Source organism: Coregonus clupeaformis, chromosome 21 (assembly GCF_020615455.1).
Source record: "Coregonus clupeaformis isolate EN_2021a chromosome 21, ASM2061545v1, whole genome shotgun sequence".
Taxonomy (NCBI): Eukaryota; Metazoa; Chordata; class Actinopteri; order Salmoniformes; family Salmonidae; genus Coregonus; species Coregonus clupeaformis.
This window is the reverse complement of record NC_059212.1, coordinates 42,342,350-42,366,210: the sequence shown is the minus strand read 5'-3', so window position 1 is coordinate 42,366,210 and position 23,861 is coordinate 42,342,350. Positions and strand designations below refer to the sequence as shown.

The following is a 23,861-nucleotide window of genomic DNA, read 5'->3' as shown; positions in this document are numbered from 1 at the left end:
TATGTTTACAGTGCCTTGCAAAAGTATTCATCCCCTTGGCATTACAACCTGTAATTTAAATAGATTTTTATTTGGATTTCATGTAATGGACATTAACAAAATAGTCCAAATTGGTGAAGTGAAATGAAAAAAATAACTTGTTTCAAAAAATTCAAAAAAATTAATAACGGAAAAGTGGTGCGTGCATATGTATTCACCCCCTTTGCTATGAAGCCCCTAAATAAGATCTGGTGCAACCAATTACCTTCAGAAGTCACATAATTAGTTAAATAAAGTCCACCTGTGTGCAATCTAAGTCTCACATGATCTGTCACATGATCTCAGTATATATACACCTGTTCTGAAAGGCCCCAGAGTCTGCAACACCACTAAGCAAGGGGCACCACCAAGCAAGTGGCACCATGAAGACCAAGGAGCTCTCCAAACAGGTCAGAGACAAAGTTATGGAGAAGTACAGATCAGGGTTGGGTTATAAAAAAATATCAGAAACTTTGAACATCCCACGGTGTCACGATCGTCATAGGGAACAGACCAAGGCGCAGCGTGATGAACAAACATACTTTAATTAGTTAAAGTTTAAACATGAATACAAAACAAGAAACGACTCGTGACGTCCACGGTATCAATGACCGAACACGGAACAAAAACCCACAAACACAAAGGGAAAACATACAGTTTAAATATGGCTCCCAATCAGAGACAACCAGCCAACAGCTGACACTCGTTGCCTCTGATTGGGAGTCACTCAGGCAAAACATAGAAATCAACACAACAGAATTACCAACATAGAAATACACACATAGAATGAACACACCCTGGCTCAACATAATGAGTCCCAGAGCCAGGGTGTGACAGTACCCCCCCCTAAAGGCGCGGACTGCGACCGCGCCTCAATAAGAGCAAAACAGGGGAGGGCTGGGTGGGCATACCTCCTCGGCGGCGGTTCTGGCTCCGGCCTTGCCCACCACCCTCCAACAAACCCCCCATAGCGCCCCTGGTCCGGTCTGGCCCCGCTGGCTGGAGCTGGACTGGACGTAGCAGGAGCGGTTAGCTTCAGCTCCGTAGTGGAGCCGTTGACCGGTACCTGGTTAGGCACCGGTGACCCAGGCACGGGTTGTGCCGGACAGACGACGCGCACCCCTGGCTTGGTGCGTGGAGCAGCAACGGGCCGGACCGGGCTGACGATACGCACCCCTGGCTTGGTGCGTGGAGCCGGAACGGGCCTCACCGGACTGACGACTCGCAACCCTGGCTTGGGCGTGGAGCAGCAACGGGCCGGACCGGGCTGACGATGCGCACCCCTAGCTTGGTGCGTGGAGCCGGAACGGGCCTCACCGGACTGACGATTCGCACCCCTGGCTTGGTGCGTGGAGCAGCGACGGGCTGGACCAGGCTGACGACTCGCACCCCTGGCTTGGTGCGAGTAGCAGGAACGGGCTGGACCAGGCTGACGACTCGCACCCCTGGCTTGGTGCAAGTGGCAGGAACGGGTTGGACCAGGCTGACGACTCGCACCCCTGGCTTGGTGCGAGTGGCAGGAACAGGCCGGGCCGGGCTGGCGACGCGCACCGTATACTTGGTGCGAGTGGCAGGAACAGGCCGGGCCGGGCTGGCGACGCGCACCGTAGACTTGGTGCGAGTGGCAGGAACAGGCCGGGCCGGGCTGGCGACGCGCACCGTAGACTTGGTGCGAGTGGCAGGAACAGGCCGGGCCGGGCTGGCGACGCGCACCGTAGACTTGGTGCGAGTGGCAGGAACAGGCCGGGCCGGGCTGGCGACGCGCACCGTAGACTTGGTGCGAGTGGCAGGAACAGGCCGGGCTGGGCTGTCGACGCACACCGTAGGCTTGGTGCGTGGAGCAGGGACTGGCCGGACTGGGCTGGCGACGCACACCGTAGGCTTGGTGCGTGGAGCAGGGACAGGCCGGACCGGGCTGGCGACGCGCACCGTATACTTGGTGCGAGTGGCAGGAACAGGCCGGGCCGGGCTGGCGACGCGCACCGTAGACTTGGTGCGAGTGGCAGGAACAGGCCGGGCCGGGCTGGCGACGCACACCGTAGACTTGGTGCGAGTGGCAGGAACAGGCCGGGCCGGGCTGGCGATGCGCACCATAGACTTGGTGCGAGTGGCAGGAACAGGCCGGGCCGGGCTGGCGATGCGCACCGTAGACTTGGTGCGAGTGGCAGGAACAGGCCGGGCTGGGCTGTCGACGCACACCGTAGACTTGGTGCGTGGAGCAGGGACTGGCCGGACTGGGCTGGCGACGCACACCGTAGGCTTGGTGCGTGGATTAGGGACAGGCCGGACCGGGCTGGCGACGCACACCGTAGGCTTGGTGCGTGGAGCAGGGACTGGCCGGACTGGGCTGGCGACGCACACCGTAGGCTTGGTGCGTGGAGCAGGGACTGGCCGGACTGGGCTGGCGACGCACACCGTAGGCTTGGTGCGTGGAGCAGGGACTGGCCTGACTGGGCTGGCGACGCACACCGTAGGCTTGGTGCGTGGAGCAGGGACAGGCCGAACCGGGCTGTGGAGACGGATAGGAGCCCTGGAGTGAAGAGCGGCCACAACCCGTCCTGGCTGAATGCCTACCCTCACACACTCTGTGTGAGGCATCCGCACAGGACATACAGGGCGGTGTATCCGTAACCTGGTGGCCTCCAGAATCCGCCCCTCTTTGCCTCCGTCAGCCCCGTCGTCCATGCCGTGTGCCCCCCTAAAAAAATTTCTGGGGTTGCCTCTCGACCGCCCGACGACGACCCTGATCACACCGTTGCTCCTCTCTACGGCGCGCCTCCACCGTCTCTTCTCCCGGCGCCTCCTCCCATGTCCAGCCCAAGAGCTGCCCCTGGACACGCTGCTTGGTCGTTGCATGGTGGGTTTTTCTGTCACGATCGTCATAGGGAACAGACCAAGGCGCAGCGTGATGAACAAACATACTTTAATTAGTTAAAGTTTAAACATGAATACAAAACAAGAAACGACTCGTGACGTCCACGGTATCAATGACCGAACACGGAACAAAAACCCACAAACACAAAGGGAAAACATACAGTTTAAATATGGCTCCCAATCAGAGACAACCAGCCAACAGCTGACACTCGTTGCCTCTGATTGGGAGTCACTCAGGCAAAACATAGAAATCAACACAACAGAATTACCAACATAGAAATACACACATAGAATGAACACACCCTGGCTCAACATAATGAGTCCCAGAGCCAGGGTGTGACACACGGAGCACCATTAAATCCATTATTAAAAAATTGAACGAATATGGCACCACAACAAACCTGCCAAGAGAGGGCCGCCCACCAAAACTCACAGACCAGGCAAGGAGGGCATTAATCAGAGAGGCGACAGAGACCAAAGATAACCCTGAAGGAGCTGCAAAGCTCCACAGCAGAGATTGGAGTATTTGTCCATAGGACCACTTTAAGCCATACACTCCACAGAGCTGGGCTTTATAGAAGAGTTGCCAGAAAAAAGCCATTGCTTAAAGAAAAAAATAAGCAAACACGTTTGGTGTTCACCAAAAGGCATGTGGGCGACTCCCCAAACATATGGAGGAAGGTACTCTGGTCAGATGAGACTAAAATTGAGCTTTTTGGCCATCAAGGAAAACGCTATGTCTGGCGCAAACCCAACACCTCTCCTTACCCGAAGAACACCATCCCCACAGTGAAGCATGGTGGTGGCAGCATCATGCTGTGGGGATGTTTTTCATCGGCAGGGACTGGGAAACTGGTCAGAATTGAAGGAATGATGGCGCTAAATACAGGGAAATTCTTGATGGAAACCTGTTTCAGTCTTCCAGAGATTTGAGACTGGGACGGAGGTTCACCTTCCAGCAGGACAATGACCCTAAGCATACTGCTAAAGCAACACTTGAGTGGTTTAAGGGGAAACATTTAAATGTCTTGGAATGGCCTAGTCAAAGCACAGACCTCAATCCAATTGAAAATCTGTGGTATGACTTAAAAATTGCTGTACATCAGTGGAACCCATCCAACTTGAAGGAGCTGGAGCAGTTTTGCCTTGAAGAATGGGTAGAAATCCCAGTGGCTAGATATGCCAAGCTTATAGAGACATACCCCAAGAGACTTGCAGCTGTAATTGCTGCAAAAGGTGGCTCTACAAAGTATTGACTTTGGGGGGGTTGAATAGTTATCCATGCTCAAGTTTTCTGTTTTTTTGTCTTATTTCTTGTTTGTTTCACCCCAAAAAATATTTTGCATCTTCAAAGTGGTAGGCATGTTGTGTAAATCAAATGATACAAACCCCCCAAAAAATCCATTTTAATTCCAGGTTGTCAGGCAACAAAATAGGAAAAATGCCAAGGGGGTGAATACTTTCGCAAGCCATTGTACATTGCCTAAGCAAGTGAAATAGATAATAAACAAAAGTGAATTAAACAAAAGTGAAATAAACAAACAAAAATGAACAGTAAACATTACTCTCACAAAAGTTCAAAAGGAATAGAGACATTTCAAATGTCATATTATGTCTATATACAGTATTGTAACGATGTGCAAATAGTACAAAAGGAAAAATAAATAAACTTAAATATGGGTTGTATTTACAATTATGTTTGTTCTTCACTGGTTGCCCTTTTCTTGTGGCAACAGGTCACAAATCTTGCTGCTTTGATGGAGTATCTTCTTCTTTTTTTTGGTAGGTTTCTACACTACTTTCCTTCAATCTGTCAGGGGTACTGAAGGTGGGTGTGGTGCAGGAATCAAGCGCAGGACGCAGAAGCTAAGTCCAAAAGACTTTAGTGAATTATTCACGTAGTACACGAGCACAATAAGCCCGGAGGCGAAATAAAGGCGCACACAGGCGTCAAACAAAAGGCGCACGAACATGTGCGAAAACCTCTCCAAACAACGGAGGGAAGTACGTAGCTCAGAACACCAAAACAGAAGAGCAATCACACACAACACCAAACACACACAACGAGAACTAAATAGGAGACTAACGAGGACTAACTAGACACAGGTGTACAACATCAAGACAAAACCAAACGAACATGAAACATAGATCGGTGGCAGCTAGTACTCCGGGGACGACGACCGCCAAAACCTGCCCGAACAAGGAGGAGGAGCAGCCTCGGCCGAAACCGTGACAGTACCCCCCCCTTGACGCGCGGCTCCAGCCGTGCGCCGACCCCGGCCTCGGGGACGACCAGGAGGACGCGGAGCAGGGCGCGCGGGATGGTCCCGGTGGAACTCCGACAGGAGAGATGGGTCTAGGATGTCCCTCCGCGGCACCCAGCACTGCTCCTCCGGGCCGTACCCCTCCCACTCCACGAGATACTGGAGACCCCCCATCCGGCGTCTAGAGTCCAAGATGGACCGAACGGTGTACGCCGGAGCCCCCTCGATGTCCAGTGGGGGGCGGAGGAGTCTCTCCTATCTCACCTTCCTGGAGTGGACCAGCTACCACCGGCCTGAGAAGAGACACATGGAACGAGGGGTTAATATTCTTATATTCAACAGGCAGATGTAACCTATAACACACCTCGTTCAATCTTCTCAGGACTTTAAAAGGCCCCACAAACCGCCGACCCAGCTTCCGGCAGGGCAGGCGGAGGGGTAGGTTTCTGGTAGAGAGCCAGACTCGATCTCCGGGTGCGTACACCGGCCCCTCACTGCGGTGGAGATCGGCGCTCGCCTTGTGACGACGGATGGCCCGCTGCAGGTGGACGTGTGCAGCGTTCCACGTCTTCTCCGAGCGCCTCATCCAATCATCCACCGCAGGGGCCTCGATCTGGCTCTGCTGCCAAGGTGCCAGAACCGGCTGGTAACCTAACACACATTGGAAGGGGGTTAGGTTGGTAGAGGAGTGGCGGAGAGAGTTCTGGGCCATCTCGGCCCAGGGAATGTACCGAGCCCACTCCTCAGGCCGGTCCTGGCAATACGACCTCAGAAACCTACCCACATCCTGGTTGACTCGTTCTACCTGCCCGTTACTCTCCGGGTGGTACCCTGAGGTAAGGCTCACCGAGACCCCCAAACGCTCCATGAACGCTCTCCATACTCGGGAGGTAAACTGGGGGCCTCGATCAGACGCTATATCCTCGGGTACCCCGTAATGCCGGAAGACGTGGGTAAATAGGGCCTCTGCGGTTTGTAGGGCAGTAGGAAGACCCGACATAGGGAGAAGACGACAGGCCTTAGAGAACCGGTCCACAACGACCAGGATGGTGGTATTCCCCTGAGAGAGGGGAAGGTCTGTAACAAAATCCACCGAGAGGTGGGACCATGGTCGTTGTGGAACGGGCAGGGGTTGTAACTTACCCCTGGGCAGGTGTCTGGGCGCCTTACACTGGGCGCACACCGAGCAGGAGGAGACATAAACCCTCACATCCCTGGCTAACGTGGGCCACCAGTATTTAGTGCTAAGGCAATGCACTGTCCGGCCAATAACCGGATGTCCAGAGGAGGGTGACGTGTGAGCCCAGTAAATGAGTCGATCCCGAATCTCGAGCGGAACGTACTTCCGACCCTCAGGACACTGTGGAGGGCTGGGGTCGGTACGCAACGCTCGCTCGATTTCGGCATCGACCTCCCACACCACCGGTGCCACAAGACAAGACTCCGGTAGTATGGGAGTAGGCTCAACGGACCTCTCCTCCGTGTCATACCGCCGGGACAGCGCATCTGCCTTACCATTCTGGGACCCAGGGATGTACGTGATTTTAAATACGAACCTGGTGAGAAACATACTCCATCGAGCCTGGCGAGGGTTCAGTCTCCTCGCTGCCAGGATGTACTCCAGGTTCCGATGGTCAGTCAAAATGAGGAAAGGGTGTTGAGCCCCCTCAAGCCAATGCCTCCACACCTTAAGGGCCTGAACTACAGCTAACAGCTCCCTGTCCCCAACGTCATAATTACGCTCCGCCGGGCTGAGCTTTTTAGAGTAAAAAGCACATGGGCGGAGTTTAGGTGGCGTGCCGGACCGTTGAGAGAGAACGGCCCCTATACCGGCCTCAGACGCGTCCACCTCGACCTGAAAGGGTAATGCGGGGTCCGGATGCGCCAGCACCGGAGCCGACGTAAACAGGTCCGTCAGTCTCCTAAAGGCCCTGTCCGCATCAGCTGACCACTGCAGGCGCACCGGACCCCCTTTCAGAAGGGACGTGATGGGAGCTGCCACCTGTCCAAAACCCCGGATAAACCTCCGGTAGTAATTTGCAAAGCCCAAGAACTGCTGCACCTCTTTGACAGTGGTTGGGGTTTGCCAATAACGCACAGCGGACACACGATCCACCTCCATTCTCACCCCTGACGCGGACAACCGATAACCCAAAAAGGAGACCGACTCCTGGAAAAACAGACATTTCTCTGCCTTGACATATAGGTCGTGCTCCAACAGCCTCCTCAATAAACGACGCACCAGGGCTATATGCTCGGCTCGGGTAGACGAGTACACTAGAATGTCATCAATGTACACGACCACCCCTTGCCCCTGCATATCCCGGAAAATGTCATCTACGTAGGATTGGAAGACTGATGGAGCATTCATCAACCCATATGGCATGACGAGATACTCGAAATGACCTGACGTGGTACTAAACGCTGTTTTCCATTCGTCGCCCTCCCTAATGCGCACCAAGTTATATGCACTCCTGAGATCCAGTTTTGTGAAAAACCGCGCTCCATGCAATGACTCCGTCATGGTCGCAATCAGAGGGAGTGGATAACTGTATTTCACAGTAATCTGATTGAGACCACGGTAATCGATGCACGGGCGCAACCCTCCATCTTTTTCTTCACAAAAAGAAGCTCGAGGAGGCGGGAGAAGTGGAGGGCCGTATGTATCCCTGTCTCAAAGATTCGGCTATGTAAGTCTCCATAGCTTTTCTCTCCTCTTGAGACAAAGGATACACGTGGCTCCGTGGGAGCGCTGCTCCTGCCTGGAGATCAATCGCACAATCCCCCTGTCTATGAGGAGGCAACTGCGTCGCCCTAGCTTTACTAAACATGAGAGCTAAATCCCCATATTCAGGCGGAATGTGCAGTGCGGGCACTTGGTTTGGACTTTCCACCGAAGTCGCCCCTACGGAAACACCCAGACATCGCCCCTCACACTGAGCAGACCACCCATTGAGAGCCCTCTGTTGCCACGAAATAGCAGGGTTATGGGTGCTTAACCAGGGAATTCCCAGCACCACCGGGTACGCAGGAGAGTCGATCAGATACAAATGTATAGTCTCTTCATGACCCCCCTGCGCACACATCCTAAGTGGCGCTGTGACTTCCCTAATCAACCCCGACCCCAACGGGCGGCTATCTAAAGCATGAACGGGAAAAGGTTTGTCAACAGGTAGGAGAGGGATCCCTAAATCTAAACAAAACTTCAGATCAACAAAATTCCCAGCTGCGCCTGAATCTACCCGCGCCTTATGCTGGGAATGAGGTGCAACCTGTGGAAAACAAACAGGTATACAAAAGTGCGCAACAGAGAGCTCTGGGTAAGTGGGCGTCTACTCACCTGGGAGGGCTCCCCAGTGCGTGGCCTGTTGTCTCCTCCCTCGGGGAACCCTCCCCAGCACCTGGCCGCAGTGTGCCCTCCACGACCGCACTTGGTGCAGGGGACAGGCCCCCTCGGGCTCCTCCTCCTCCTTTCTCTAGCGCCAGCACCCCCCGAGCTCCATAGGGCTCGGCTCGGAGGTGCCGGAGGGTGGAATGGACGGACCCCACTCGGGACGTCCACGGGTGGCCAGCAGGGTGTCCAGACGGATGGACATATCGACCAACTGGTCGAAGGTGAAATTGGTATCCCTGCAGGCCAACTCACGTTGAACGTCCTCCCGTAGGCTACATCGAAAATGGTCGATGAGGGCCCGTTCATTCCACCCTGCGTCTGCCGCTAGAGTCCGGAACTCCAGCGCGAATGCCTGTGCGCTCCTCCTCCCCTGTCTCAGGTGGACTAGACGCTCCCCCGCCGCTTTGCCCTCAGGTGGATGGTCGAACACAGCCTTGAAGAGACGGGAGAACTCGGCGTAGGAGATGGTGGTGGCGTCCATCCTCCTCCACTCGGCGTTGGCCCATTCCAACGCCTTGCCCGTGAGACAGGAGATGAGGGCGGAAACGCTATCGTGTCCCGAGGGCACCGGGTGTACAGGGGCCAGGTAGAGCTCCACCTGCAGGAGCCTGACACCCGGCAGCTGTTCCGTCATACGCCCTCGGGAGCGAGAGCCGAATCCCACTGGGTTCCGGACCTGGGACTGGTGGACCGGCCGATGGGGGTGGCAGGGTAGTTGGAGGTGTGGGTACCCCTCTGGACTTCCATCGGTGCAGGGTGTTGATGACGTCCTGTAGAGCGTTCCCCAGTTGTCGTATCTGGTCATCCTGGCCGCGGACATGCTCCTCCAGCGACTCAGGCGTGACTGTTGCTCCTGCTGATTCCATTCATTAAGGTGTGTGATTCTGTCAGGGGTGCTGAAGGTGGGTGTGGTGCAGGAATCAAGCGCAGGACGCAGAAGCTAAGTCCAAAAGTCTTTAGTGAATTATTCACGTAGTACACGAGCACAATAAGCCCGGAGGCGAAATAAAGGCGCACACAGGCATCAAACAAAAGGCGCACGAACATGTGCGAAAACCTCTCCAAACAACGGAGGGAAGTACGTAGCTCAGAACACCAAAACAGAAGAGCAATCACACACAACACCAAACACACACAACGAGAACTAAATAGGAGACTAACGAGGACTAACTAGACACAGGTGTACAACATCAAGACAAAACCAAACGAACATGAAACATAGATCGGTGGCAGCTAGTACTCCGGGGACGACGACCGCCGAAACCTGCCCGAACAAGGAGGAGGAGCAGCCTCGGCCGAAACCGTGACACAATCTATAGCATTTCTTAATATTATGTAGTTCCTTTGATTTTGATGCCTCATGATTGAGTATTGCTCTGTTCAAGTAGACTGTGATTTTGCTGTGATCTGATAGGGGTGTCAGTGGGCTGACTGTGAACGCTCTGAGAGACTCTGTGTTGAGGTCAGTGATAAAGTAATCTACAGTACCATTGCCAAGGGATGAGCTGTAGGTGTACCTACCGTAAGATACCCCTCGAAGCCTACCATTTACTATGGACAGACCCAGCATGTGACAGAGCTGCAGGAGTTGTGACCCATTTTTGTTGGTTGTTTTGTCATAGTTGTGTCTAGGGGGGCACATTTGGGAGGGAATGCTGTCACCTCCAGGTAGGTGTTTGTCCCCCTGTCTGCTAAGAGTGTCAGGTTCTTGTCCAGTTCTGGCATTTAGGTCACCACAGACTAGAACATGTCCCTGGGCCTGGAAATGGTTGATCTCCCGCTCTAGGATGGAGAAGCTGTCATCGTTAAAGTATGGGGATTCTATTGGGGGGATATAGATACCACACATGAGGAAATGTTTCTCTGTTGAGATAATGTCCTTATTAATTTCTAGACAGATGTAAAATGTTCCTGTTTTAACTAAGTTAATAAAGTGTGTTATGTCTGTTCTATACCAAATTAGCATACGCCCTGAGTCTCTTCCCTGTTTCACACCTGGTAGTTTGGTGGATGGGACTACCAGAGTCTCTGTAACCTAGAGGGCAACCAGTGGGTCCGTCTCCTCTATAGCATGTTTCTTGTAGGATGACAATGTCTGTATTTCCAATTTCTTTGATGAAGTCTGGGTTCCTGCTCTTTAGGCAAAAGGTAGATGACCTCAGACCTTGTATATTCCAGGATGAGATAGTAATAGCTTTGTGTTTCCTGGTGTCTAATGTTGTTTTCGGGTGGTTTAAGCTCAGACCATTACAGTAGGTGTGAGCAGAGCATGTTGAGCATCTGATACATAACTCTTAGGTCACAGGATGGAGCATGGGCGGGTGGGTTAGTGGGGGTTGGGCCGGTTGCCCTGCTCACGGCCTAGGCATATGTGCGGCTGTCTTGTTGAGGTCCTTGCTACAGGGGCGGGGGGCATGGGGGAGCAGAAGGGGCATGAGACTGATCTGGGGGGGCCTATATAGGGTGTGGCTAGGGTTTGTTTGGGGAGAGGTCGGCTGGTTGGGGTGGGGATGTGGCTGGTGGTGCTGTGGTCTGGGTGTAGGTCCTCTTGGTGTGGATCCTCTTGATACAGGTCCTCTGGGGGGGGGGGGGTGGGATGGGATGGGTGTCCGTTTCTCTATTGCTCCTGTTAGAGGTGCTGGGGCTGCGGTAGAGGGTGATGTCCTTCAGGGTCCTGGCAAAGGTGGGGACTGCTGCCTTGTAGAGGTGGACCTGGTCATGAAGGCTGTTTTAGTCCAAGGTGGAGTGGTGGGCCAGGTAAACATTTCGTTTTGAGGCACAGTCCCAGGAAATGCTTGCATTCACCCGCTGTATGGTGGCAGGGTGAAAGTATTTTCGTGGTAGCAGGATGGAGATAACCACTCATTCTCTCTCTCTCTCTCTCTCTCTCTCTCTCTCTCTCTCTCTCTCTCTCTCTCTCTCTCTCTCTCTCGCTCTCGCTCTCGCTCTCGCTCTCGCTCTCGCTCTCGCTCTCGCTCTCGCTCTCTCTCTCCTTCAGTCGGAAGTGCCCCTGACCGTTCCAGTGTGTCAGCTGTCTAGGTGATGGATAGAGGGAGAGTCGGAGTGATGGATAGATGGAGTGATTAATGGAGTGATAAATGAGAGGGCAGGATGGACATCAAAGGGAATTATGGGTGCCCGGTAGACCTGGGGAAAATTAGAAGTTTTTCAGAGTTAACCATTGTAGAGTAGTGATCCCAAGGCTGTCCAAATCACTGCTCAGTGGTCAAGGTGTTCTTGTAAATTGTAACAGAATACAGCTCCTAAATCTTAATCTGATTACGTAATACCTCTTGTATTCCGCTACTACCTGCCTGCAGCTCATGTGAACTAAACCAGAGTTTTTAACCAGATGAACTATGATTATCCTCTAAGGAGATGTGTCAACACCTCTGCAGTGACACACAGTGTGTTGTGTAGTTAAACACAACAGGACATCTGTGTAAGTGTTGGATATTATACTGGATATGACTGCTCTGAGAGAGTGAGATGTCTGTCTGTCTGTCTGTCTGTCTGTCAGGATGACCTAAACCAGGATTAGATCCTACCTCACCAACACATACACTACTAGTCAAAGGTTTGGACACACCTACTCATTCAAGGGTTTCCCTTTATTTTTACAAAAAAAATTACATTGTAGAATAATAGTGAAGACATCAAAACTATGAAATAACACATATGGGATCATGTTGTAACTAAAAAAGTGATAAACAAATCAAGATATATTTTATATTTGAGATTCTTCAAATATCCACCCTTTGCCTTGATGACAGCTTTGCACACTCTTGGCATTCTCTCAACCAGCTTCATGAGGTAGTCACCTGGAATGCATTTCAATTAACAGGTGTGCCTTCTTAAAAGTTAATTTGTGGAATTTATTTCCTTCTTAATGCGTTTGAGCCAATCAGTTGTGTTGTGACAAGGTAGGGGGGTATACAGAAGATAGCCCTATTTGGTAAGTCTATACGGAACATTTCAAGAACTTTGAAAGTTTCTTCAAGTGCAGTCGCAAAAACCATCAAGCGCTATGATGAAACTGGCTCTCATGAGGACTGCCACAGGAATGGAAGACCCAGAGTTACCTCTGCTGCAGAGGATACGTTCATTAGAGTTACGAGCCTCAGAAATTGCAGCCCAAATAAATGCTTCACAGAGTTCAAGTAACAGACATATCTCAACATCAACTGTTCAGAGGGGACTGTGTGAATCAGGCCTTCATGGTCGAATTGCTGCAAAGAAACCATTACTAAAGGACACCAATAAGAAGAAGAGACCTGCTTGGGCCAAGAAACACGAGCAATGGACATTAGACCGGTGGAAATTTGTCCTTTGGTCTGGAGTCCAAATTTGAGATTTTTGGTTCAAACCGCTGTGTCTTTGTGAGACGCAGTGTGGGTGAACGGATGATCTCTGCATGTGTATTTCCCACCGTAAAGCATGGAGGAGAAGGTGTTATGGTGTGGGGGTGCTTTGCTGGTGACACTGTCTGTGATTTATTTAGAATTCAAGGCACACTTAACCAGCATGGCTACTACAGCATTCTGCAGCGATACGCCATCCCATCTGGTTTGGGCTTAGTGGGACTGTCATTTGTTTTTCAACAGGACAATGACCCAACACACCTCCAGGCTGTGTAAGGGCTATTTTACCAAGAAGGAGAGTGATGGAGTGCTGCATCAGATGACCTGGCCTCCACAATCCCCCGACCTCAACCCAATTGAGATGGTTTGGGATGAGTCGGATGGCAGGGTGAAGGAAAAGCAGCCAACAAGTGCTCAGCATATGTGGGAACTCCTTCAAGACTGTTGGAAAGGCATTCCAGGTGAAGCTGGTTGAGAGAACGCCAAGAGTGTGCAAAGCTGTCATCAAGTTAAAGGGTGGCTACTTGAATAATTTGTTTAACACTTTTTTGGTTACTACATGATTCCATGTGTGTTATTTAATAGTTTTGATGTCTTCACTATTATTCTACAATGTAAAAAATAAGAAATAAAGAAAAACCTTTGAATGAGTAGGTGTGTCCAAACTTTTGACTGGTACTGTACATGCACACACACAAACACACACTCACTGTTACACTAATGCATGTCAAAAGCCCCCTGCAACAATTACTCCCTCTCTTTCTCACTCTCCTCTCTCTCTCTCTCTCTCTCTCTCTCTCTTTCTCTATCACACAGCTTACTGAGTTTGTAGCAGAAATAAAGTAGTCTACACTCATTTACTCACTCTACCTCCCTCAGCATTTTCTCACTCACACACACACACACGTGAGTTGTCTCCATAGACATTAAAACTAATAGATAGTGATAGCGCTGACGTCATCCACATATTCATATGGAAAACTCCCTATGGCGCGTGAAGCCGGAAGTATTTACATTTGAAGCATGTCGTATTGCTGAATGGGGCTGAATGGCACCAAAAAATCACTAAGGATCATGGTGAAAGTGGCCGTAACTAGCAAAGGATCATGGTCAATGTAGTTGTTTTCAATCTTCCTGAGAGTGTGTATGAGGGCGCGAGCCTCCTCATAGCCGGCCCGTGAGTGGTCTGTGTCAGCACGTGGTCCTGTGTGACGACAAATGTAGTAGTCAGAATGGATCACTGTTATCTCATTTTGTATCAAACTTTAAAATAATTCACAGTGGGGATCGAACTTGATCATAATCATTTTAGAGCTCAAAACAACCTTTAAAAAAATCTGCCGATCGCAATTTACTTAGGCTTTCTAGGGCAGACCAGGGCTTTTGGCCCTGCTAGGTTCCAACACAATAGCCGACCAGCAGAGCTCATGACTTCACGCTCCATACCGGACACTGGGGTCCTGGTTGTCTCCCCCCTACCTGTTTGGCTGGCAGCTTCAGCTGCTCTCATCAGGAGATTGGATACAAAAGCCAAGAAACTGACTATTTACAGTGTGTGTGTGTGTGTGTGTGTGTGTGTGTGTGTGTGTGTGTGTGTGTATCCTACTGTCCTTCCTCCTCTGTCACTGTGTGCATTCCTGCCCTGCAGGATCTTATCAGGGGGCGGGTCTCCTGTCTCTCTGAGTTTGATGGATGACCCCGGAGCTGTCAATCAAGGAGACACACGATACCTGACCTGCCATTGACATGAAAATAAGCACACACACGTACTCTCTCTCACACACACACACACACACACAGTCTCTGTCTCTCACATACTCACACATATTCACAAACAGACTGGCACACATACAACCATACTGGCACACATTCTTGGCACACTGTGAGCTATTGAGCTGTAGCAGGAAGACAGGACACAATGCTGTGAGCTGGCTTTGTCTCCATCCTATCCTGCCTTTCTCCCTCTTCTCCACAATAAACAGAGGGCAGGTGACTGAGAGAGAGAGAGAGAGAGAGAGAGAGAGAGAGAGAGAGAGAGAGAGAGAGAGAGAGAGAGAGAGAGAGAGAGAGAGAGAGAGAGAGAGAGAGAGAGATAGATAATAAAGAGGGAGAGAATAAGAAAGGGATGTGCAGACATAAACTCTCTCTCTCTCTCTCTCTCTCTCTCTCTCTCCTGTACCTGCTGTCTCAACCTCTGAATTCTCGGCTATGAAAAGCTAACTGACATTTACTCCTGAGATGCTGACCTGTTGCACCCTCTACAACCACTGTGATTATTATTTGAACCTGCTGGTCATCTATGAACGTTTGAATATCTTGAAGAACGAGCTGGCCTTAATGGCCATTTTTGTTAGATATTACTGCACAGCATTTCACTAAACCCGCAATAACATCAGCTAAATATGTGTATGCGACCATTAACATTTTATTTTATTTGATGCACTCTTATAATCTCCTCGGAGCCTGGTTGCTCTCTAGGTTTCTTCCTAGGTTCCTGCCTTTCTAGTTTTTCCTAGCCACCATGCTTCTACATCTGCATTGCTTGCTCTTTGGGGTCTTTGTGGTTTTAGGCTGGGTTTCTGTATAAGCACTTTGCTGATGTAAAAAGAGCTTTATAAATAAATGTGATTGATTGAAACCCATAAACACTCCTCAATCCTTTCACATCACTCTGTTTCTTTCTCTCTGTTTCATTCTCTATTATTGTTCTTTTATCACTCTCTATTTTCTACGTTTGTCCCTCTTCTCATTCCATACAGTGTCTGATATTCTAAATGTTTATTCTTTCCTCTAGCTGAAGTGAAAAGAGCTGTGTGTGTTATGGTTTGTCTGTTTGTGCTGTAAAGGAGTGTTGACCTGGAATAACAGCTCATGAGGGCATTATAAAGCTGTCATTAATCCTACATAAGAGAGGGCCACAATAGACTTCTGCTCTCTTTCTGTCTCTCCTTCTCTCCACTCCTCTTTCCCCTCTATCACACGCTCTCATAAAGACCACCACCCTCAACAGTTCTTCTGGTGTCACACATGCACACTAGGCCTGGGAACTGCCAGGGACCTCACGATGCGATTTTTATCACGAAACTTAGGTGCCAATACGATTTGTATAGTGGTTCTCACGATTCTATATGTATTGCGATTCGATACCGTGATTTTATTGCGATTTGATGTTCCAAACATATTGCTCATTATATGTCTGCCGCAGAGGGACAGGAGAGAGCCATGAGAAAACTAGTTTGGATCAGTCACGGCAATAAAAGTGCTGAACAAAAAATTGGCTCCCTATTTAAAAAGAAGATGGAGAAGAAACTATGAAGGGAAAATAGAGGAGTTTTGGTGCAGGTACAGCCAACTGAGCTGAACAAAAAATTGGCTCCCTATTTAAAAAGAAGATGGAGAAGAAACTATGAAGGGAAAATAGAGTAGTTTTGGTGCAGGTACAGCCAACTGCCGACAAAAATAAAATTGCGATATTGTCAAAACGATACGATACGGTACGATATATTGTAAAAAATAATATCCCGATATGTAACTGTATAGATTTTTTTCCCCATTACTAATGCCAACACACACACACACACACACACAAACACACACATTTGGAGTCCTCTGCTAATATTTTAAACTGGCATGAAGCCTATACTCATTGATAGCGGTTCTCAGTAGGCATGATGATCTGGCACTCAAGGCAGGCTAGAGTAAACGGTCATCTATAAAAGCAGTGATAACTGATGTGAGTGGCTCTTATCGGTGTGTGTTAGTGCTCGGCATTTGTTTGTGTGTGTCTGTGTGTACCTGTGTCTGTGTGTGTGTGCATGTTTTTATACTATCAGTGCTTAATTGAGCTATAAAAAACAATAACAATCTTTAAAGCATTCCTTTGTGTTAGAGAGAGAGAGAGAGAGAGAGAGAGAGAGAGAGAGAGAGAGAGAGAGAGAGAGAGAGAGAGAGGAACCAAGGACTGATAACCCCAATCCACAAAAGTGGAGACAAATTTGACCCCAATAACTACTGTGGGATATGCATCAACAGCAACCTTGGGAAAATCCTCTGCTTTATCATTAACAGCAGACTTGTACATTTCCTCAGTGAAAACAATGTACTGAGAAAATGTCAAATTGGCTTTTTACCAAATTACCATACGACAGGCCACGTATTCACCCTGCACACCCTAATTGAAAAACAAAACAAAACAAAACAAAGGCAAAGTCTTCTCATGCTTTATTGACTTCAAAAAAGCTTATGAGGGTCTGCTATACAAATTGATGGAAAGTGGTGTTGGGGGAAAAACATACAACATTATAAAATCCATGTACACAAACAACAAGTGTGTGGTTAAAATTGGTAAAAAACACACACATTTCTTTCCACAGGGCCATGGGGTGAGACAGGGATGCAGCTTAAGCCCCACCCTCTTCAACATATATATCAATTAATTGGCGAGGGACTAGAACAGTCTGCAGCACCCGGCCTCACCCTACTAGAATCTGAAGTCAAATGTCTACTGTTTGCTGATTATCTGGTGCTTCTGTCCCCAACCAAGGAGGGCCTACAGCAGCACCTAGATCTCCTGCACAGATTCTGTCAGACCTGGGCCCTGACAGTAAATCTCAGTAAGACAAAAATAATGGTGTTCCAAAAAAGGTCCAGTTGCCAGGACCACAAATACAAATTCCATCTAGACACCGTTGCCCTAGAGAACACCAAAAACGATACATACCTCGGCCTAAACATCAGCGCCACAGGTAACTTCCACAAAGCTGTGAACGATCTGAGAGGCAAGGCAAGAAGGGCCTTCTATTGCCATCAAAAGCACCATAAAATTTGACATACCAATTAGGATCTGGCAAAAAATACTTGAATTAGTTATAGAACCCATTGCCCTGTATGGTTGTGAGGTCTGGGGTCCGCTCACCAACCAAGAATTCACAAAATGGGACCTCCTGCCAAATGTATGATCATATTAGAGACACATACACTACCGTTCAAAAGTTTGGGGTCACTTAGAAATGTCCTTGTTTTCGAAAGAAAACCATTAAAATAACATCAAATTGATCAGAAATACAGTATAGACAATGTTAATGTTGTAAATGGCTATTGTAGCTGGACACGGCTGATTTTTCTTGGAATATCTACATAGGCGTACAGAGGCCCATTATCAGCAACCATCAGTCCTGTGTTCCAATGGCACGTTGTGTTTGCTAATCCAAGATTATCATTTTAAAAGGCTAATTGATCATTAGAAAACCATTTTGCAATAATGTTAGCACAGCTGAAAACTGTTGTGCTGATTAAAGAAGCAATAAAACTGGCCTTCTTGAGACTAGTTGAGTATCTGGAACATCAGCAATTGTGGGTTCGATTACAGGCTCGAAATGTCCAGAAAAAAATAACTTTCTTCTGAAACTCGTCAGTCTATTCTTGTTCTGAGAAATGAAGGCTATTCCATGCAAGAAATTGCCAAGAAACTGAAGATCTCGTACAACGCTGTGTACTACTCCCTTCACAGAACAGCGCAAACTGGCTCTAACCAGAATAGAAAGAGGAGTGGGAGGCCCCAGTGCACAACTGAGCAAGAGGACAAATACATTGCAAAGAAAAAGCCATATCTCAGACTGGCCAATTAAAAATAAAATATTAAGATGGGCAGTCTGAGATATGGCTTTTTCTTTGCAACTCTGCCTAGAAGGTCAGCATCCCGGAGTGGCCTCTTCACTGTTGACGTTGAGACTGGTGTTTTGCGGGTACTATTTAATGAAGCTGCCATTTGAGGACCTGTGAGCCGCCTGTTTCTCAAACTAGACACTAATGTATTTGTCCTCTTGCTCAGTTGTGCACCGGGGCCTCCCACTCCTCTTTCTACAACTGAACAAGAGGACAAATACACACACACACAAACACTGTTACCCGCCTTTTCTCGCACACACACACACACCATGGGGTTTATGTCAAACTAAGTAGTATGTCAATGCATTTGTTGATTGTAATAGAATGAAAAGTCATGGAATCTCTCTCTCTCTCTCTCTGCAGCGTGTAAGGTTGGTTTCTACAGAGCTGTGTCTACAGACGAAGCATGTTCTAAGTGTCCTCCACACAGTCACTCAGAGAAGGTGGGGGCTACTGTCTGTGACTGCAACCCAGGATACTACCGCTCTGAGACTGACCCTGCATCTATGCCCTGCACACGTAAGAACACACGGACGCACACACACACTTTATTTCCCCATGGGGGATCTGTACTTTTTCTCCTCTCTATTCCTCCCTCTGTCTCTCCCCTCTCAGTCCTCCCTCTGTCTCTCCCCTCTCAGTCCTCCCTCTGTCTCTCCCCTCTCAGTCCTCCCTCTCTCTCCCCTCTCAGTCCTCCCTCTGTCTCTCCCCTCTCAGTCCTCCCTCTGTCTCTCCCCTCTCAGTCCTCCCTCTGTCTCTCCCCTCTCAGTCCTCCCTCTGTCTCTCCCCTCTCAGTCCTCCCTCTGTCTCTCCCTCTCAGTCCTCCCTCTGTCTCTCCCCTCTCAGTCCTCCCTCTGTCTCTCCCCTCTCAGTCCTCCCTCTGTCTCTCTCCTCTCAGTCCTCCCTCTGTCTCCTCTCAGTCCTCCCTCTGTCTCTCCCCTCTCAGTCCTCCCTCTGTCTCTCTCCTCTCAGTCCTCCCTCTGTCTCTCTCCTCTCAGTCCTCCCTCTGTCTCTCCCCTCTCAGTCCTCCCTCTGTCTCTCTCCTCTCAGTCCTCCCTCTGTCTCTCTCCTCTCAGTCCTCCCTCTGTCTCTCTCCTATCAGTCCTCCCTCTGTACTGATCCAATTACTTAAGACTAATAAGCCATGTCCTGAGTGGGATGAATAGTCCTCAGTAACATCTCTTTCTTTCTCCCCCTCTCTCGCCCCCTCTCTCTCCCACTTGCTCTCTTTCTCCCTCTCTCTCTCTCTCTCTCTCTCTCTCTCTCTCTCTCTCTCTCTCTCTCTCTCTCTCTCTCTCTCTCTCTCTCTCTCATTGTTCTGACTGAGACCTTGGTCTGTTTGTCATAAACTTAATTATGCCTATATACAGCACATGGTTCACCCAGTCAGCCTGAGAAAACACATAGAACACACATACACACTCACACAACATAACGACAAAAAGTACCAAAGAGGAAAGTATATAACCATAACCACAATATTATTTCTAACTCAACCTCCCTGTCCTATGTATCCCAGAACCCCCCTCTGCTCCACAGCAACTGATCTCAGAGGTCAATGAGACATCAGTGTTTCTAGAGTGGAGCGCCCCCCTCAGGCTCGGAGGGAGAACTGACATCAGCTACAGTGTGGACTGCCTGCTCTGCCACGGTCCTGAGAGTTACCCTGGGAGTCAAACCGGGAATCAAACTCAGATTGGGAGTACGTCTGGGAGTCAACTTGGAGAGGCTGATAGCCTTTGGGGTCCTGAGGCGCCTCTTGGGGCCCAGCTCTGCCTGCCCTGTGGCCCAGACGTCCTCTTCTCCCCCCAGCAGAGCGGCCTGAGGGCCACCAGAGTGTGTGTGAGCGAGCTGCAGGCACACACACGCTACACCTTCACCATCTGCGCCCGCAACGGGGTCTCCCAAGACCACACTGCAGGGGCAAGACAGAGTGTGTCTGTCACTCTCACCACCAACCAGGCCGGTGAGTTTATGTCTATCTCCTCTCAGCCCAGCAGGACTGTGTCTATTCCATGTCTGTTCGAGAGTTTCTGAAGCGGGTTGTTTTAATTGGATTTAGTTGGGTCTGAGTCTGTATTTCAGTCTCTTTGTATGGGGGTTTTGTGTGCATGTCTGAGTGTGTTTGTCTCCTCTCTTAAGGAGTGACTTGTCTCAGTGACATAAACAGAATACCACTGTGAAGTCGTCATGTAATTGGTTTAGGTTGATTTTTAGATGCCTCAGTAACACAATACTTGTCTATGGCTCCTCTTACTGTGTGTGTATGTGTGTGTGTGTCTGTGTGTGTGTGTGTGTGTGTGGACGTGTTTAACTATACTAGAAGTCCCCACAAGAATAGCAAACGAAAAAAAATACATATATAATAATAATGTATGCACTCACTAACTGTAAGTCGCTCTGGATAAGAGCGTCTGCTAAATGACTAAAATGTAAAAATGTAAATGTCAAATGGTATTTCTAGGGGGTTTAGGGTTAAGGTTAGAATTTGTGTTAGGGTTAGAATTAGGTTTAGGGTTAGGGTTAGGAGCTAGGGTTAGTTTTAGGGTTAGGGTTAGGAGCTAGGGTTAGGTTTAGAGTTAGGGGTTAAAATAGGATTTTGAATGGGACTGAATTGTGTGTCCCACAAGGTTAGTTGTACAAGACTGTGTGTGTGTGTGTGTGTGTGTGTGTGTGTGTGTGTGTGTGTGTGTGTGTGTGTGTGTGTGTGTGTGTGTGTGTGTGTGTGTGTGTGTGTGCGGGAGCGTGTATGTGTTGGTTTATTCGGGTCCCCATTATCTTTTGCCTAAGCAGTAGCTTTTCTTCCTGGGGTTCACAAAAAACAAGTAACAAAACACTGATACACTGATAGACAAGGACAGTCACACAAATGTAAAATACAACGATATACAATGGTGTCTGTGTCTGTGTCTGTGTCTGTGTGTGTGTGTGTTGTGTGTGTGTGTGTGTGTGTGTGTGTGTGTGTGTGTGTGTGTGTGTGTGTGTGAGTGAGTGAGTGAGTGAGAAAACTGAAGATCTCGTACAACATTGTGTACGACTCCCTTCACAGAACAGCGCAAACTGGCTCTAACCAGAATAGAAAGAGGAGTGGGAGGCCCCAGTGCAAGAGGACAAATACATTAGCGTGTCTAGTTTGCGCTGTTCTGTGAAGGGAGTAGTACACCAGTCTCAACCATAACAGTGAAGAGGCCACTCCAGGATGCTGACCTTCTAGGCAGAGTTGCAAAGAAAAAGCCATATCTCAGACTGCCCATCTTAATATTTTATTTCTATTGGCCAGTCTGAGATATGGCTTTTTCTTTGAAACTCTGCCTAGAAGGTCAGAATCCCGGAGTCGCCTCTTCACTGTTGACGTTGAGACTGGTGTTTTGCGGGTACTATTTAATGAAGCTGCCAGTTGAGGACCTGTGAGGCGCCTGTTTCGCAAACTAGACACGCTAATGTATTTGTCCTCTTGCTCAGTTGTGCACTGGGGCCTCCCACTCCTCTTTCAATTCTGGTTAGAGCCAGTTTGCGCTGTTCTGTAAAGGGAGTAGTACACAGTGTTGTACGAGATCTTCAGTCTTTTGGCAATTTCTCGCATGGCATTGCCTTCATTTCTCAGAACAAGAATAGACTGACGAGTTTCAGAAGAAAGTTATTTGTTTCTGGCCATTTTGAGCCTGTAATCGAACCCACAATTGCTAATGCTCCAGATACTCAACTAGTCTCAAGAAGGCCAGTTTTATTGCTTCTTTAATCAGCACAAACGTTTTCAGCTGTGCTAGCATAATTGCAAAAGGGTTTTCTAATGATCAATTAGCCTTTTAAAATGATTAACTTGGATTAGCAAACACAACGTGCCATTGGAACACAGGACTGATGGTTGCTGATAATGGGCCTCTGTATGCCTACGTAGATATTCCATTAAATTTCCAGCTACAATAGCCATTTACAACATTAACAATGTCTACACTGTATTTCTGATCAATTTGATGGTATTTTAATGGACAAAAAAATTGCTTTTCTTTAGAAAACAAGGACATTTCTAAGTGACCCCAAACTTTTGAACGGTAGTGTGTGTATATATATATATATATTGCTCTTGTTTCTTGGCCCAAGCAAGTCTCTTCTTCTTATTGGTGTCCTTTAGTAGTGGTTTCTTTGCAGCAATTCGACCATGAAGGCCTGTTTCACGCAGTCTCCTCTGAACAATTGATGTTGAGATGTGTCTGTTACTTTAACTAATTTATTTGGTCTGCAATCTGAGGTGCAGTTAACTCTAATGAACTTATCCTCTGCAGCAGAGGTAACTCTGGGTCATCCTTTCCTCTGGCGGTCCTCATGAGAGCCAGTTTCATCATAGCGCTTGATGGTTTTTGCGACTGCATTTGAAAGTTCTTGAAATGTTCTGTATTGACTGACCTTCATGTCTTAAAGTAATGATGGACTGTCATTTCTCTTTGCTTATTTTTCGTTTTTCTTGCCATAATATGGACTCGGTCTTTTACCAAATAGGGCTATCTTCTGTATACCACCCCTACCTTGTCACAACACAACTGATTGGCTCAAATGCATTAAGAAGGAAATAAATTCCACAAATTAACTTTTAAGAAGGCACACCTGTTAGTTGAAATGCATTCCAGGTGACTACCTCATGAAGCTGGTTGAGAGAATATCTAAGAGTGTGCAAAGCTGTCATCAAGGCAAAGGGTTGCTACTTTGAAGAATATAAAATATAAAATATATTTTGATTTGTTTAACACTTTTTTGGTTACTACATGATTCCATGATTCCATATGTGTTATTTCATAGTTTTGATGTCTTCACAGTATTCTACAATGTAAAGAATAGTACAAATAAAGAAAAACCCTTGAATGAGTAGGTGTGTCCAAACTTTTGACTGGTAGTGTATATATAAAAGTTCTACAGCTGCACCATTGAGAGCAACTTGACTGGTTGCATCACCGTTTGGTATGGCAATTGCACCGCCCTTGACGGCAAAGCGCTACAAAGGGTGGTGCAGACAGCCCAATACATCACTAGTAAAAATAAAGAAAAACCCATGAATGAGTAGGTGTGGACACACCTATTCATTCAAGGGTTTTTCTTTATTTTTACAATTTTTTTACATATAAAACTCAGCAAAAAAAGAAGCTTCCTCTCAATGTCAACTGCGTTGATTTTCAGCAAACTTAACATGTGTAAATATTTGTATGAACATAACAAGATTCAACAACTGAGACATAAACTGAACAAATTCCACAGACATGTGACTAACAGAAATTGAATAATGTGTCCCTG

At 48.4% G+C, this 23,861-nt stretch overlaps 1 protein-coding gene across 1 annotated transcript in view; it reads left to right on the top strand.

Annotated features, from left to right (window-relative positions):
* The window catches only part of LOC121535672 (ephrin type-A receptor 4-like), a 53,737-nt gene that overhangs the window by 9,465 nt on the left and 20,411 nt on the right, over positions 1-23,861 (top strand). The window contains exons 5-6 of the mRNA XM_041842931.2: positions 18,942-19,097; positions 20,098-20,544. Coding sequence (XP_041698865.2) covers positions 18,942-19,097; positions 20,098-20,544 — 603 coding nt within the window. The remainder of the gene's footprint in view (positions 1-18,941; positions 19,098-20,097; positions 20,545-23,861) is intronic.